Consider the following 16,382-nt stretch of genomic DNA (forward strand, 5'->3'; position numbering starts at 1 on the left):
GGGCACCTGGCAGGTGAGGCCCGGCGCTGGTACCTGCGGCTGCGGGCGCGGCTCCTGGCCCAGCGCTACGGGGCCCTGTCCGAGGCGGGCAGCTGCCGCAGCGCCCTGAGAGCCAGCCGGACCACGCTGGACCGCATGGAGGTACCTGGGGCACACCTGGGGGCACCTGGGTACAGCTGGGATACACCTAAAGGGGTTTGGGGCACACCTGAGCACACCTGGGTACAGCTGGGATACACCTGGGGCAGGTACAGGGGATTAGGGCACACCTGGGGCAGCTGCCGCAGCGCCCTGAGAGCCAGCCGGACCACGCTGGACCGCATGGAGGTACCTGGGACACACCTGGGGCACCTGGGTACACCTGGGTACAGCTGGGGGCACCTAAAGGGGTTTGGGGTACACCTGGGCACACCTGGGCACAGCTGGGGCACACCTGGGTACACCTGGGATACACCTGGGGCAGGTACAGGGGATTAGGGCACACCTGGGGCAGCTGCCGCAGCGCCCTGAGAGCCAGCCGGACCACGCTGGACCGCATGGAGGTACCTGGGCACAGCTGGGGCACACCTGAGCACACCTGGGTACAGCTGGGATACACCTGGGTACACCTAGAGGGGTTTGGGGCACACCTGGGTACAGCTGGGGGCACCTAAAGGGGTTTGGGGTACACCTGGGCACACCTGGGGCAGCTGCTGCAGCGCCCTGAGAGCCAGCCGGACCACGCTGGACCGCATGGAGGTACCTGGGACACACCTGGGCACACCTGGGATACACCTGGGGGCACACCTGGGTACAGCTGGGATACACCTGGCTACACCTAGAGGAGTTTGGGGTTCACCTGGGCACACCTGGGTACACCTGGATACACCTGGGCACACCTGGTGCACACCTGGGTACACCTAGAGGGGTTTGGGGCACACCTGGGCACATGTGGGATATACCTGGGTATACCTGGGCCACACTTGTGTACACCTGGGGTACACCTGAAATACACTTGGACACTCCTGAATACCTGTGGGCACACCTGGGGTACACCTGGCCACACCTGGGGGGCTCTGGACCATCCCAAAACTCCTTTGGGGGGGGTCAGGGAGTCCTAGCACCAATTTTGGGGAGATTTTTTGGGTTTCCGCACCCATTTTTGCATTTCCCACCCCCATTTTTGATTTCCCACCCCCATTTTTGCATTTCCCACCCCATTTTTGGGGGTCCCAACCCTTTTCCCCCCCCAGGATTTCGAGGAGGACCCGCGGGGGTCCCGGGGCCACCGGCGCTCCCTGAGCCGCAGCTCCGGCCCGGGGGGGCTGCGGGGGGGCCCTGACGAGCGGTGAGAGCCCCGGGGGGGGGGATTGGGGAGGGGTCCCGGGGGGATTTTGGGTGGATTTTAGGTGGATTTTAGGTGGATTTTAGGGGTTTTTGGGGCATCTCAGGGTGCTGGGGGAGTCATTTTAGGGGCCGGTTTTGGGGGGGCTGGGGGAGGTCTCAGGCTCCTGGAGGGGTTGGGGAGGGGTCTCAGAGGGTGCTGGGGTCTTTTGTGGGGGGGTCTCGATGTTTTGGGGGGGGTCTCGATGTTTTGGGGGGGGTCTCAAGGTGCTTCCCCCTCCCCTCATCCCTTTTAGAGGAGGGGGGGGGGCTGTGCAGCTGTGGGCGAAACCATTGTGGGGATGGGGGGGGGTTTGGAGGGTGCCAATCAATATTTGGGGGGGGGGGGGGGGGTCAGGGGGTACCTGGGGGGGTCAGGGGGTACCTGGGGGGTCTCAGGGTGCTGGGGGGTGGGGAGGGGGTCTCACATTACCCCCCCCCCCATGAGGGTCCCCATTCCCCTGGACCGAACCATTGCAGGGAACCGGGGGGGGGTGCCAGGTTGGGCTCAAGGGGTCCCGGGGAGGTTCAGATCGATTTGGGGAGGGGTCTCACGCTGCCCCCCCCCCACTCTCGCAGCCCCCCCGGGGTTGTCCCCACCCCCCTGGCCGAGGCCAGCCGGGCCATGGCCGGGGACACCTCCCTGAGTGAGAACTACGCCTTCGCCGGGGTGTTCCACGTGTTCGACCAGCACCTGGACAGCGCAGGTAACCCGGGGGGGCTCAGGTGTCACCTGGGAGGGGTCTGAGGGGGCTCAGGTGTCACCTGGGAGGGGTCTGAGGGGTCTCAGGTGTTGTTTGGGGGGTCTGAGGGGGCTCAGGTGTCATCTGAGGGGGTCTGGAGGGTCTCAGGTGTTGCTTGGGGGGGTCTCAGGTGTCCCATGGGGAGCCTCAGGGTGGTCTGGGGGTTCTCAGGTGTTGTTTGGGGGGTCTGAAGGGGTCTCAGGTGTTCCCTGAGGGGCCTCAGAGGGGTCTGGGGGGTCTCTGGTGCTTCTGGGGGGGGGGGTCCTGGGGGATCTCTGAGGGGGGGTGTCCATAGGAAGGGGTGAGGAGGGGACTGGGGGTCTCACCTGGAGGGGTGGGTGGGTTCCCCAAGGGGGTCTGGGGGATCCCAGGTGTCCCCCAGGAAGGTCCCAGGTGTCCCCCCCAGGGCAGGAGCCTCAGTTTCCTGCAGGCTCTGGGGGCTCCCCCAGCTCTGGGGGTGATTCCTTTGTTTTGGGGGGTGGTCTCCCCATGGTTCTGGGGGAGCTCCTGCCCCTATAGAATTTTGGGAATTTTGGGGAGGGGTCTCACCTGACCCCCCTGTCCTGTCCCAGTTTGCCCACGACGAGCGCCCCCTGCTGGATGGGCTGGGGGTCTCCCCATGGCTCTGGGGGAGCTCCTGCCCCTATAGAATTTTGGGGATTTTGGGGAGGGGTCTCCCCATAGCTCTGGGGGAGCTCCTGCCCCTATAGAATTTTGGGAATTTTGGGGAGGGGTCTCACCCACCCTCTCCCGTCCCCCCCCAGTGCGGAAGGTGCAGTTTGCCCACGACGAGCGCCCCCTGCTGGATGGGTTGGGGTCTCCGTATGGCTCTGGGGGAGTTCCTGCCCCTATAGAATTTTGGGGATTTTGGGGAGGGGTCTCCCCATAGCTCTGGGGGAGCTCCTGCCCCTATAGAATTTTGGGAATTTTGGGGAGGGGTCTCCCCATGGCTCTGGGGGAGCTCCTGCCCCTATAGAATTTTGGGAATTTTGGGGAGGGGTCTCCCCATGGCTCTGGGGGAATTCCTGCCCCTATAGAATTTTGGGAATTTTGGGGAGGGGTCTCCCCATGGTTCTGGGGGAGCTCCTGCCCCTATAGAATTTTGGGAATTTTGGGGAGGGGTCTCACCCACCCTCTCCCGTCCCCCGCAGTGCGGAAGGTGCAGTTTGCCCACGACGAGCGCCACCTGCTGGCGTGCTGCTCGCTGGACGGGACGCTCTCCGTTTGCCGCCTGGCCCCGGGGCCCCCGGCCGTGCTGCGGCGCCTCCGCGGCCACGGCGCCGGCGTCTCGGACTTCGCCTGGTCCCTGTCCAACGATGTCCTCGTGTCCACCTCGCTGGACGGGACCCTGCGCCTCTGGGACCCCGGGGACGGGCGCTGCATCCGCCGCGTGCCCGACCCCGACGGGGCCGCGCTGCTGTGCTGCGCGTTCCAGCCGCTGAACAACAACCTGACTGTGGTGAGAGGAACCCCGAAATGCCCTAAAACCACCCCAAAACTGCCCCAGAACTGACCTGAAATGCCAGAGCCATGAGAGCCCTTCCTGGGACCCCCAAACATTCCCCCAAACCCAACCCTGTGCTGCTGTGCTGTGCATTCCAGCCATTGAATAACAGCCTGATTGTGGTGAGAGGAACCCCGAAATACCCCAAAACCATCCTAAAATACCCCTAAACTGCTCTGAAACCCCAGAGCCCTGAGAGCCCCTCCTGGGACCCCCAAACATCTCCCCAAACCCGACCCCTATGGGGCTGCATATTCCAGCTGCTGAACAACAACCTGACTGTGGTGAGAGGAACCCTAAAATGCTCTGAAACCACCCCAAAACTGCCCCAGAACTGACCTGAAATGCCAGAGCCATGAGAGCCCTTCCTGGGACCCCCAAACTTCCCCCCAAACCCAACCCTGCCCTGCTGTGCTGTGCGTTCCAGCCCCTTACCAGCAACCTGACTGTGGTGAGAGAGCCAAAAACACCTCAAAACCATCCCAAAATATCCCAAAAAACACCCCAAAAATCTCACAGTGCAGAGACCCCGTCCTGAGACCCCCAAACCCAGCCCTGGTGTAGGTTGTGAGCGTCTCCACTGGGAAGAAGGCGGCTCAGGGGGGGAATTTTGGGGATCTTGGGGCAGATTTTGGGGAAGATTTTGGGGTCCCAGGGTGGGTTTTGGGGGTCCCAGGGTGCCCCCAGCCCCTCTTTTGCCCCCCCAGGTGGGCAGTGCTCGGCACATGGTGCGGGTTGTGAGCATCTCCATGGGGAAGGCGGCACTGGGGTGGATTTTGGGGGAGAATTGGGGATTTTAGGGCAGGTTTTGGGGTCTCAGGGAGGGTTTTGGGGGTCCCAGGGTGCCCCCCCAGCCCCTCTTTTGCCCCCCCAGGTGGGCAGTGCCCGGCACATGGTCCGTGTTGTGAACATCTCCACGGGGAAGGCGGCTCGGGGCGGCACCGGGCGCCTCCCCGGGCGGGTCCTCGCCCTCTGCTTCGACGCCCCCGGGCGGGTCCTGTGGGCCGGGGACGATCGGGGCTCGGTGTCCTCGTTCCTGTGCGACCCCGGCACCGGTAACGGGACTGGGAGGGACTGGGACCGACTGGGAGGGGATTGTGGGTGGGTACAGAGGGACTGGGAGGGACTGGGACAGACTGGGAGGGGATTGGGGGGGACCGGAGGTGGGTACGGAGGGACTGGGGGCCACTGGGCAATACTGGGCGGCACTGGGTGGTACTGGGGCAGTACTGGGAGGCACTGGGAGTGTTTTGGGGGTGTCCCACATCCCTGCCCCCCCCCAGGCCGGCTGACCAAGTGGTTCAGAGGGCACTGGGCACTGGTTTGGGGGACACTGGGCAGTACTGGAGGGCACTGGGGGGCACTGGGGCTGTACTGAGAGGCACTGGGGCAGTACTGGAGCAGTACTGGGAGGCACTGGGAGGCACAGGGAGGCACTGGGGCTGTACTGGAGGGCACTGGGAGGCACTGGGAAGCACCGGGGGCTGTACTGGGAAGCACTGGGAGTGTTTGGGGGTGTCCCACATCCCTGCACCCCCCAGGCCGGCTGACCAAGGCCTCGTGGGTGCTGGTCCAGGGGGCACTGGGCAGTACTGGAGGGCACTGGGAAGCACTGGGAGGCACTGGGGCTGTACTGGGCAGCACTGGGTGGTACTGGGAAGCACTGGGAGTGTTTTGGGGGGGGTCTCACACCCTGTACCCCCCCAGGCCGGCTGACCAAGGCCTCGCGGGTGCTGGTCCAGGGGGCACTGGGCAGTACTGGAGGGCACTGGGAGGCACTGGGAGGCACTGGGGCTGTACTGGGAAGCACTGGGGCTGTACTGGGAAGCACTGGGTGGTACTGGGAAGCACTGGGAGTGTTTTGGGGGGGTCTCACACCCTGTACCCCCCCAGGCCGGCTGACCAAGGCCTCGCGGGTGCTGGTCCAGGCCGGTGGCTCCATCACGTCGCTCTCGGCCCGGGCCTGGGCCAGCCGGGAGGCGCCGGACCCGTCCCTGCTGGTGAACGCCTGCCCCGACCGCCTGCTGCTCTTCAGGTACGGGACAGGGACACTGGGGACATTGGGGACATCGTGGGGGACATCAGGGATCCTTTGGGGCGCTGGGGAATTGGGGGGAATTGGGGGGAATTGGGGTGAACCAGACCCGGCCTTGTTGGTCAATGCCTGCCCCGACCGCCTGCTGCTCTGCCAGTATGGGGGGGACACTGGGGGGCTTTGGGGACATTGAGGGGGCTTTGGGGACATTGAGGGGGCTTTGGGGACATGGGGGGGGCTTTGGGGACATCATGGGGGCATTGGGGGATTTGGGGAATTGGGGGATTTGGGGTGAACCAGACCCGGCCTTGTTGGTCAATGCCTGCCCCAACCTTGTGCTGCTCTTCCAGTATAGGGGGGGACACTGGGGGTGTTTTTGGGGGGATTTTTGGGTATTTTTGACCCTTTTTTGGTCCCCCCAGGGTGGTGGAGGATGAGGGGGACTCATGAGGGTTTTTGGGGTGATTTTGGGGTGATTTTTGGGATGATTTTCAGGATGATTTTTGGGGTGATTTTGGGGTGATTTTTGGGGTGATTTTGGGATAATTTTCAGGATGATTTTTGGGGTGATTTTTGGGATGATTTTCGGGGTGATTTTTGGATGTTTCTGGGTGTTTCTGATCCCGTTTTTGGTTCCCCCAGGGTGGTGGAGGACAAGGGGGCCTCGGGAGCGTTTTTGGGGTGATTTTGGGATGATTTTTGGGTGTTTTTGGCTGTTTCTGACCCCTGTTTTGCTCCCCCAGGGTGGTGGAGGACGAGGGCGGCTCGTGAGGGTTTTTGGGGTGATTTTTGGGGTGATTTTTGGGATGATTTTTGGGGTGATTTTCAGGATGATTTTGGGGTGATTTTGGCTGTTTCTGACCCCGTTTTTCCCCCTCCCCAGGGTGGTGGAGGACGAGGGCGGCTCGGGGGCCCCGGGGCTGCGGCTCCGGCGCAGTTTCCCCACGCGGCACCGGGAGCAGCCCCTGAGGAGCTGCTTCTGCCCCCTGATGTCCTTCAGGCAGGGAGCCTGCGTGGGTGAGCACTGGGACGGACTGGGAGGGACAGGGAGGGACTGGGATGGACTGGAAATGGACTGGGACAAACTGAGAATGGACTGGGACAAACTGGGAGGGACTGGGACAGACTGGGAATGGACTGGGAGGGATTGGAAGGGACTGGGAGGGGACTGGGACAAACTGGGAATGGACTGGGACGAACTGGGAGGGACGGGGGTGGAGCAGGGACAGGCGCCACCCCCCAGGCGCATCCCCAGTGTCCCCAACAGTGACGGGCAGCGAGGGGGCCACTAAAATCACAGCCCTGAGCCTGTCCCCAGTGTCCCCAGTGTCCCCAACAATGATGCACAGTCAGGGGGTCAATGGGATCAGGTCCCTTATCCTTGTCCCAAGTGTCCCCAGTGTCCCCAGCAATGTCAGGCCAATGAGGGGGGCAATGGGATGGCACTGCCCAGCCCTGTCCCCATGCCCCTGATGTCCCCAATGTCCCCGATGTCCCCAATGCCCCCAGTGTCCCCAATGTCCCCAATGTCCCCGCAGTGACGGGCAGCGAGGGGGTCAATGGGATCACATCCCTTATCCCTGTCCCCAATGCCCCCGATGTCCCCAATGTCCCAAATCACCCCGATGTCCCTGATGTTCCCCAATGCCCCCAGTGTCCCCAATGCCCCTGATGTTCCCCAATATCCCTGATGTCCCCAATGCCCCCAGTACCCCCAATGTCCCCAATGTCCCCGCAGTGAGGGGCAGCGAGGGGATCAATGGGATCACATACCTTACCCCTGTCCGCAGTGTCCCCAATGTCCCAAATCACCCCCATGTCCCCAATGCCCCCAGTGTCCCCAATGTCCCCGATGTCCCCGCAGTGATGGGCAGCAAGGGGGTCAATGGGATCACATCCCTTACCCCTGTCTCAAATCACCCCATGTCCCCAATGCCCCCAATGCCCCCAATGTCCCCAATATCCCAAATCACCCCGATGTCCCCAATGCCCCCGATGTCCCCAATGCCCCTGATGTCCCCGATGCCCCCAATGTCCCCGCAGTGACGGGCAGCGAGGGGGTCAATGGGATCACATCCCTTACCCCAATGTCCCCAATGTCCCCAATACCCCTGATGTCCCCAATGTCCCCAACATCCCCAATGTCCCCGCAGTGACGGGCAGCGAGGACGCCTCCGTGCACTTTTTCGACGTGGGCCGCGCCGCGCGCGCCACGGTGAACACCCTGCAGGGCCACGGGGCGCCCGTGCTGGCCGTGGCCTTCAACTGCGACGAGTCCCTGCTGGCCTCGGGGGACGCCGCCGGCACCGTCATCGTCTGGCGCCGCCAGCACGCCTGAGCCGCCCCCAAAACCCCAGGGAAAGGCCCAGATCCGCCTGGAAATACCCCCGGAAACGCCCCCCCAAAAACCGCCCCGAAATGCAGCGGTGTGGTCTCGCAGCACGGAGAGTTTTGAGAGTGGTGTGCGGCAACAGAACAGCCCCAGAATGCCCCAAAATCTCTGCCCAAAACACTCCCAAAATCCTGCCCGAAACCACCCCAAAATCGAACGCAGACCACTTCTAAATCCTGCCCAAAACCACCCCTAAAATCCTGCCCAAAACACCCCAAAAGCCTCCAATATCCTGCCCAAAACACTTCAAAATACTTCCCAAAATCCTGCCCAAAACCCCCCCAAAACACCCCCAAAATCCAGCCCAAACCACCTCTAAATCCTGCCCAAAACCACCCCAAAATCCTGCCCAATACCATCCCAAAACACCCCCAGAATCCTACCCAAAACACCCCAAAATCCTGCCCAAAATGCCTCAAAATCCTGCCCAAAACCACCCCTAGAATCCTACCTAAAACACCCCAAAATCCTGCTCAAAATACCCCAAAATCCTGCCCAAAACCACCCCAAAACACCCCGAAAATCCTACCCAAAACACCCCTAAAATCCTGCCCAAAACCACCCCAAAATCCTGCCCAAACCACTTCTAAAATACTGCCCAAAACCACCCCTAAAATCCTGCCCAAAACACTCCAAAATCCTGCCCAAAACCAGCCCAAAAGCCTCCAATATCCTGCCCAAAACACTTCAAAATACTTGCCAAAATCCTGCCCAAAACCCCCCCAAAATCCTGCCCAAAACCACCCCAAAACACCCCAAAATCCTGCCCAAAACACTACAAAACACCCCCAAAATCCTACCCAAAACACCCCCAAATCCTGCTCAAAATACCCCAAAATCCTGCCCAAAACCACCCCAAAACACCCCTAAAATCCTACCCAAAACACCCCAAAATCCTGCCCAAAACCCTCCAAAATTCTTCCTAAAATCCTGCCCAAAACACCCCAAAATCCTTCCCGAAATCGCTCCAGACCTTCTCCAAAATCTTCCAAACCCCCACCCTTGGAATCTTCCCAAAAATCCCCCAAAAATCCCCCAAAACGCCCCTGCCTGGTGTTCGAGTGCGGCACCAAAATCTTCCCCAAAACCACCCCAAAATTTTTCCCCAAATAACCTAAAACTCCCCCAAAATTCCCCTTGATCCTCCCGGTCTGGTTATTGAAGTGTGACACATTTGGTGGCGCCGTGTGACCCCCAAAACCTTTCCCAAAACCTCCCCAAAATCCACAAACCCCCATAAAAATCCCCAAATCCCCCCGGGACCACCCCAAAACTGCCCCAGTGGGACCTCATGGCATCCCCAGCACACCTGGAGCACCCCAAAACACACCTGGAGCCCCCCAAAACACACCTGGAGCCCCCCAAACTCCACCTGGATCCCCCAAACCCCACCTGGAGCCCCCCAAACTCCACCTGGAGCCCCCAAACCCACCTGGATCCCCCCAGAATTCCCCCAGCACGGCCTTGGAAGAACTGCACAGGTGTTGTCATCGTGTGGCACTCACAGCACACCTGGATCCCCCCAAACCCCACCTGGAGCCCCCCAAACCCCACCTGGACCCTCCAAAACCCAACCTGGACCCTCCAAAACCCAACCTGGACCCTCCAAACCCACCTGGATCCCCCCAAAATTCCCCCAGCACGGCCTTCAACAACTGCACAGGTGTTGTCATCGTGTGGCACTCACAGCACACCTGGAGCCCCCAAAACCCCTAAGATTCCCCCAAAATCTCCCCTGAAACCACTCTGAGACCCCCCCCCAGAACCCACCTGGACCCCCCCCAGAATTCCCCCAGCACGGCCTTGGAAGAACTGCACAGGTGTTGTCATTGTGTGGCACTCACAGCACACCTGGATCCCCAAAACACACCTGGATCCCCCCAAAACACACCTGGATCCCCCAAAACGCACCTGGAACCCCCCCAAACTCCACCTGGACCCCCCAAACTCCACCTGGACCCCCCAAACCCCACCTGGACCCTCCAAACCTCACCTGGAGCCCCAAAACTCCACCTGGACCACCCCAAAATTCCCCCTTCAACAACTGCACAGGTGTTGTCGTCGTGTGGCACTCACAGCACACCTGGACCCCCCCAAACCCCCACCTGGACCCCCCAAACCCCACCTGGACCCCCCAAATCCCCTCAGCCCCCCCATTCCCCGCCCCGGGCGCTGCGGGCGGCAGTGGAGGCGTGGCCCAGGTGTGCGGTGGGTGTGGCCAGCGGTGGCCCAGGTGTTTCAGAACAGGTACTTGCGGCACGAGGCCGCCCCGCACTTGCACTCGATGCGGCCGCGGGCGCGGGGGGAGCCCCCCAGGGACCCCCCCACCAGCCCAAAGTTGGAGTCCATGCGGGTGCTCTCGGCGTCCACGGGGTCCACTGCGGGGAAAGGTGTGCTCAGGTACCGCCCAGGTGTGACCAGGTACCGCCCAGGTGTGCTCAGGTACCGCCCAGGTGTGCTCAGGTACCACCCAGGTGTGACGAGGACACACCCAGGTGTGACCAGGACCCACCCAGGTACAGCCTGGGACCCACCCAGGTGTGACCAGGACCCTCCCAGATGTGACCAGGAACCTCACAGGTACAGCCAGGAATCCCCCAGGTGTGGCTCTGACTCCCCAGGTGTGGCCAGGAACCCCCCAGGTGTGACTAGGACCCACCCAGGTACAGCCTGGGACCCACCCAGGTGTGACCAGGACCCACCCAGGTACAGCCTGGGACCCACCCAGGTGTGACCAGGATGCCCCAGATACAGCCTGGGACCCACCCAGGTGTGGCCAGGACCCGCCCAGGTGTGACCAGGACCCACCCAGGTGTGATCAGGAACCCCCCCCGGTGTGATCAGGACCCACCCAGGTGTGACCAGGACCCGCCCAGGTGTGACAGGAACCACCCAGGTGTGACCAGGATGCCCCAGGTACAGCCTGGGACCCACCCAGGTGTGGCTCTGACTCCCCCAGATGTGGTCAGGAACCTCCAGGTGTGACCAGGAACCACCCAGGTGTGACCAGGAACCACCCAGGTGTGGCCCTGACCCCCCCCAGGTGTGGCCAGGGACAGGTGTGTGACAGGTGTATGACAGGTACAGGTGTGTGCCAGGTACAGGTGTGTGACAGGTGTATGACAGTTAAAGGTGTGTGCCAGGTACCGTGCATGTTGTAGTCGAAGGTGAGCTCCTCCCCGGCCCGGATGGGCCTGGTTGCGAACAGGGCAGTGGGGACAGGGACAGGTGTGACAGGGACAGGTGTGACAGGGACAGGTGTGACAGGTGTGGCAGGTACAGGTGTGTCAGGTACCGTGCATGTTGTAGTCGAAGGTGAGCTCCTCCCCGGCCCGGATGGGCCTGGTTGCGAACAGGGCGATGCGCGGCAGCCGCTGGTCCAGGTTCTCGATGAACACGTTGTACACCTGCAGGTTGGGGTCACACTGCCCCGCCCCCCCGGGTGAGCCACGCCCCAACAGGTGAGCCCCGCCCACAGCACCTGACACACCCAACCACGTGAGCCCCACCCACAGCACCTGAGCCACCCAACCAGGTGAGACACACCCAACCAGGTGAGACACACCCGGCAGGTGAGCCCCGCCCACAGCACCTGACCCACCCAACCAGGTGAGACACACCCAACCAGGTGAGCCCCACCCACAGCACCTGACACACCCACACAGGTGAGCCCCCCCCACAGCTGGGGGAAAAGGTGCTGGAAGCTCCACCCACAAGAGAGGTAAGGCCCCATATGTGGGCAGGTAAACCACACCTGAGCCCAGGTAAACCACACATTTGGGCAGGTTAAACCCACAGCTGAGTCCAGGTAAATCCATACCTGTGGGCAGGTAAACCACACCTTTGGACAGGTTAAACCCACACCTGAGCCCAGGTAATCCCACACCTTTGGGCAGGTTAAACCCACACCTGAGCCCAGGTAAATCCATACCTGTGGGCAGGTAAAACCTACACCTGAGCCCAGGTAAATCCATACCTGTGGGCAGGTTAAATCCACACCTGAGCCCAGGTAAGGTTCTATCTGTGGGCAGGTTAAACCTACACCTGAGCCCAGGTAAACCCACACCTGTGGGCAGGTTAAACCCACACCTGAGCCCAGATAAGCCCACCCCAAGCCCAGGTAAGGCCACACCTGAGCCCAGGTAAGCCGCACTCACGCTGTGGTTGACGAAGTGCGAGATGTTGCCGTAGTGGGCGGCGTCCACGGTGTACACGTCCTCCACGTAGTCCAGGTCAAACAGGTACGTGGCGCCCTGGCGGTCGTACACCTGTCCCCGGCGCTCCGCCTCCTCCGAGGTGATGATCTGGGACAGGGACATACCTGGCACACACCTGGGCATACCTGGCACACACCTGGCACACACCTGAACCACACCTGGCACACACCTGTCACACACCTGGGGACACCTGAACCACACCTGGCACACACCTGTCACACACCTGGGGACACCTGAACCACACCTGGCACACACCTGAGCACACCTGTACCTTCTCACACCTGCACCGTGTCACACCTGGCACACACCTGGGGACCCACATGGCACACACCTGATCCACCCCACATACCTGGGGCACACCTGCACTGTGTCACACCTGTCCCACACCTGTCCAGTGTCACACACACCTGTCCCACACCTGTCCCACCTGTGGCGCTCACCTCTCCCACGTACTCCATGACGAAGGAGTTCTTGCGGATGCGCTGCAGCGTGCACACGCCCCAGCCCTGTCACACACACTTGTACTGTGCCACACCTGTCACACACCCCTGTATCACACCTGTACTGTCACACACCCCTGTATCACACCTGTACTGTGTCACACACACCTGTCCTGTGTCACACACCCCTGTATCACACCTGTATCACACCTGAGCTCACCTCTCCCATGTACTCCATGACGAAGGAGTTCTTGCGGATGTGCTGCAGCGTGCGCACGCCCCAGCCCTGTCACACACACCTGTACAGTGTCACACACACCTGTACTGTGCCACACCTGTCACACACCCCTGTATCACACCTGTACTGTGTCACACACACCTGTCCTGTGTCACACACCCCTGTATCACACCTGTCCCACACCTGAGCTCACCTCTCCCACGTACTCCATGACGAAGGAGTTCTTGCGGATGCGCTGCAGCGTGCGCACGCCCCAGCCCTGTCACACACACCTGTACAGTGTCCCACACACCTGTACAGTGTCCCACACACCTGTCTCACACACCTGTACTGTGCACACACACCTGTATCACACCTGTCCTGTGTCACACACACCTGTCCTGTGTCACACACACCTGTCCCACACCTGAGCTCACCTCTCCCACGTACTCCATGACGAAGGAGTTCTTGCGGATGCGCTGCAGCGTGCGCACGCCCCAGCCGCGCCCGTCGCCGGTGCGGAAGATGCACAGGTCGTAGCGGATGCCGCGCTGCACCACGCGGTTGGGGCACTCGGCGCCGCAGCGGCAGCGCGAGTTGCACTCGTAGATGGGCAGCCCCGCCCGGATCCGCACCTGCCCGGCCTCGTTGTAGGCGAACCTGTTGCGCGAGGCGCCCGGGCAGCAGCCCCCGGCCAGCGTGGCCTCGGCCAGGCAGTCCCGGCACTCGCAGCCGGCCGCCACGGGGGTCAGCGCCACGCCCGCGCCCACCTTGTACTCGTTGACGTAGACGAAGTCGCGGGGCGGCCCGTGCAGGTCCACCTCGTTCTCCACGGCGATGCGGCCGCGGTGGCTGCGCGTGCGGTTCAGGTGGCGCTCCCAGCGCCGCAGCGCCCGCCGCTGCTCCGCCTTCTGCGCCAGGTAGGACACGGCGCGGGCGGGGAGCCCGCGGGGCCCCGGCCTCACCGGCCCGCCCGGCGCTCGGGCCAGGTCGGCGTGCAGCTGCTGCAGCAGCCCCCGGCAGCGCAGGTTGCGGCGCGGCTCCCAGGTGTTGGCAGTGGAGGGGTAACCGCGCCACTTCACCAGGTAGAACTCCTCGTCCTGGATTGGGGGGGATAATGGGGGGTTAGGGGTACGGGGGTGGGCTGTGGGGATCCCCCCTGGGGGGACTTGGAAGGTTCTGGAGTGACCCCAGTGTCTGGAGACACCGTGGGGTCTCACAGGGTCAGGAAGGACACGGGAACATGGGGGAGTCCAAGGGTCTCATGAGGTCTGGGGGTCCTGGAGTGACCCCAATGTCCAGAGACACTGTGGGGTCTCATAAGGTCTCAGGGGTCCTGGAGTGACCCCAGTGTGGGGGTCCTGTAGGGCCTAATGGGGTCAGGAGGGTTCTGGAGAGACCCCAATGTCTGGAGACACTGTGGGGTCTCACAGGGTCAGGAAGGACACAGGAATCTGGGGGAGTTCAGGATCTGGGGGCACCCAGGGGTCTGGGGCATTCTGGAGTGACCCCAGTGTGGGGATTCTTTGGGGTCTCACAAGGCCAGGAGGGAGCCAGGAACATGAGGGACTCTGAGGGTCTCCTGAGATCTCGGGGGTCCTGGAGTGACCCCAGAGTGGGGATTCTTTGGGGTCTCACAAGGTCAGGACAGTCCTGGAGTGACCCCAATGTCCAGGGACCCTTTGGGGCCTGACAGGGTCAGAGGTTCTTGGGGGGTCACTTCCCAGTTTGGGGTTCCCAGGTCAGTTCCTAATTCAGGGGTCCTGGTTTGGGGGTCCCTGACGGGTTCCTGGTGTCTGTGGGGGGGGGGTCCCAGTTTGGGGGTCCTGGGTGAGTTCCTGGTGTCTGTGGGGGTCCCGGTTCGGGGGTCCTGCTCTCTGTGGGGTCCCAGTTTGGGGGTCCCAGTTTGGGGGTCCTGCTCTCTGTGGGGTCCCAGTTCGGGGGTCCCAGTTCGGGGGCCCTGCTCTCTGTGGGGTCCCGGTTCGGGGGTCCCGCGGCCCTCACCCGCACTCTCCGGTAGTCGCACAGCAGCTCCACCTCGAAGTCGGCGAGGTTGCGGCGGGTGACGCCGAGGGCGCGGCACCGCACGCGCTGCAGCCGGCACAGCTCCTGCAGCTGCGACCACGGCGACAGGCAGCACACGGAGCACTCTGCGGGTGTCACCGAGGGGTGGGGGACACACCGGGGGACAACGTGAGGGGACAGGTGACACCACAGACCCCCCCCGGGCCCGCCCAACCCTGCCCTGCCCAGCCCGCACCGCTCGCTCTGTCGCGACAGGCAGCACACGGAGCACCCTGCGGGTGTCACCGAAGGGTAGGGACACACCGGGGGACAACGTGAGGGGACAGGTGACACCGCAGACCCCCCCCCCCAACCTCACACAGCTCCCACAGACCCTCCTGCACCACTCGCTCTGTCGCGACAGGCAGCACATGGAGCACCCTTGCAGGTGTCACCGAGGGGAGGGGACACACCAAGGGGGGGGCCGTGAGGGGACAGGTGACACCACAGCCCCCCCCCCCTCACCTCACACAGCCCCCCCCACCCCGGGCCCGCCCACACCGCTCGCTCTGTCGCGACCACACGACAGCGACGACACGGGGCACTCCGGGGGGTGGACACCGGGTGGGTGAGGGGACACTGGGGGGCGGAATTTGGGGACAGGACAGCGCCCCCCCCCCCCGTCCCCTCACACGCTCCCCTCCCCCCCCCTCAGCGCGTTCCCGCCACTTTTCCCTCCCCCGTCCCCTCAGGCGCCAACGGCCGCGCGCGGGAAGCGGCGCCGTCCCCTCAGAGCCCCCCCCCCGCCCCTGATTTCCCCCTCACGCTCCCTCGGAGACCCCTCGGGCCCGCCCCGCTCGCGCCACCTTTTAAATTTTCCGCCATTTTCAGCCGCCGCCGCTTTTTTTTTGTCTTTTTCCGCCTTTTCCCTTTTTTTTTCTGGCGACGCTTCCGCCCGGCGGGCAGCGCGAGGGGCGGGGCTTCCTCCGCCCGCGCCCAGCGTCTATTGGCTGAATCTAAAGCTGATTTGCATACTGACAGCTGGCCGCTCGCCTTCCATTGGCTGGCGACGTGATTTATTTGCATACTGACAGCTACCCGCCCGTCCTCTATTGGTTGCCGCGCCGCTTCATTTGCATAATATCTGATCCCGCCATTGGTCGCCCCGTGGGTAGATTTGCATATCACTCCCAGCAGCACCCGCGAGGCCTCATTTACATACTAGCCCGAATTGAGCGATTTCCATTGGCCGCTGCGCTGTCTCATTTGCATACCGCTCCCAGCATTCCCCGCGCCCGGCGCCGATCCCGAATTCCGCCGTTTTTCCCCATTTTCCCCGCGGTTTTCCTGGTTCGGAGCCGCGGGGAAAGGCCGGGATTCCCTGGGAGCCTCTCCCCGAGCCGCTCCATTCCCGCTTCCCCTCCTCGAGCCGGGCTCATTAAACGGTAATTAATTAATTAATTAACGA

General features: G+C 62.6%; 2 protein-coding genes and 2 long non-coding RNA genes across 8 annotated transcripts; 2 read left to right on the top strand and 2 right to left on the bottom strand.

Annotated features, from left to right (window-relative positions):
* Positions 1–86: 86 nt before the first annotated feature.
* LOC139587134 (uncharacterized) lies at positions 87–1,094 on the bottom strand. Of its 2 annotated transcripts, none has more exons than XR_011678223.1 (6): positions 890–1,094; positions 681–848; positions 578–629; positions 403–546; positions 188–342; positions 87–156 (listed from the first exon to the last, which is right to left on the bottom strand). It is a non-coding gene; the product is annotated as an uncharacterized lncRNA (long non-coding RNA). The 2 variants fall into 2 exon arrangements; XR_011678222.1 differs by having other exon boundaries at positions 578–608; positions 650–774; positions 859–1,094.
* On the top strand, positions 135–8,083 carry WDR13 (WD repeat domain 13). Of its 3 annotated transcripts, none has more exons than XM_071421072.1 (8): positions 135–738; positions 1,233–1,327; positions 1,942–2,069; positions 3,257–3,564; positions 4,484–4,664; positions 5,503–5,644; positions 6,528–6,661; positions 7,798–8,083. In XM_071421072.1, the coding sequence occupies exons 1-8, from the start codon at positions 733–735 to the stop codon at positions 7,980–7,982; spliced, it is 1,179 nt and encodes a 392-aa protein (XP_071277173.1). In that variant the 5' UTR covers positions 135–732; the 3' UTR covers positions 7,983–8,083. The 3 variants fall into 3 exon arrangements, with proteins under 3 accessions (XP_071277173.1, XP_071277172.1, XP_071277171.1); XM_071421071.1 differs by lacking the exon at positions 7,798–8,083 and adding an exon at positions 6,912–7,232 and having other exon boundaries at positions 135–542; XM_071421070.1 differs by lacking the exon at positions 7,798–8,083 and adding an exon at positions 6,912–7,231.
* A 2,099-nt stretch (positions 8,084–10,182) lies between these two features.
* Positions 10,183–16,354, bottom strand: SUV39H1 (SUV39H1 histone lysine methyltransferase). Of its 2 annotated transcripts, none has more exons than XM_071421069.1 (6): positions 15,781–16,354; positions 14,915–15,060; positions 13,348–14,010; positions 12,194–12,340; positions 11,332–11,461; positions 10,183–10,414 (listed from the first exon to the last, which is right to left on the bottom strand). In XM_071421069.1, the coding sequence occupies exons 1-6, from the start codon at positions 15,998–16,000 to the stop codon at positions 10,275–10,277; spliced, it is 1,446 nt and encodes a 481-aa protein (XP_071277170.1). In that variant the 5' UTR covers positions 16,001–16,354; the 3' UTR covers positions 10,183–10,274. The 2 variants fall into 2 exon arrangements, 1 of the variants encoding a protein (XP_071277170.1); XR_011678221.1 differs by having other exon boundaries at positions 10,294–10,414; positions 11,184–11,461; positions 15,781–16,353.
* Positions 14,059–16,379, top strand: LOC139587138 (uncharacterized). The gene is made up of 2 exons (XR_011678228.1): positions 14,059–14,187; positions 14,297–16,379. It is a non-coding gene; the product is annotated as an uncharacterized lncRNA (long non-coding RNA).
* The last annotated feature ends 3 nt before the right edge of the window (positions 16,380–16,382 follow it).

The sequence above is a fragment of the Agelaius tricolor genome, unplaced genomic scaffold, assembly GCF_023055355.1.
Source record: "Agelaius tricolor isolate 1412-34295 unplaced genomic scaffold, bAgeTri1.0.p SCAF_182, whole genome shotgun sequence".
Classification (NCBI taxonomy): Eukaryota; Metazoa; Chordata; class Aves; order Passeriformes; family Icteridae; genus Agelaius; species Agelaius tricolor.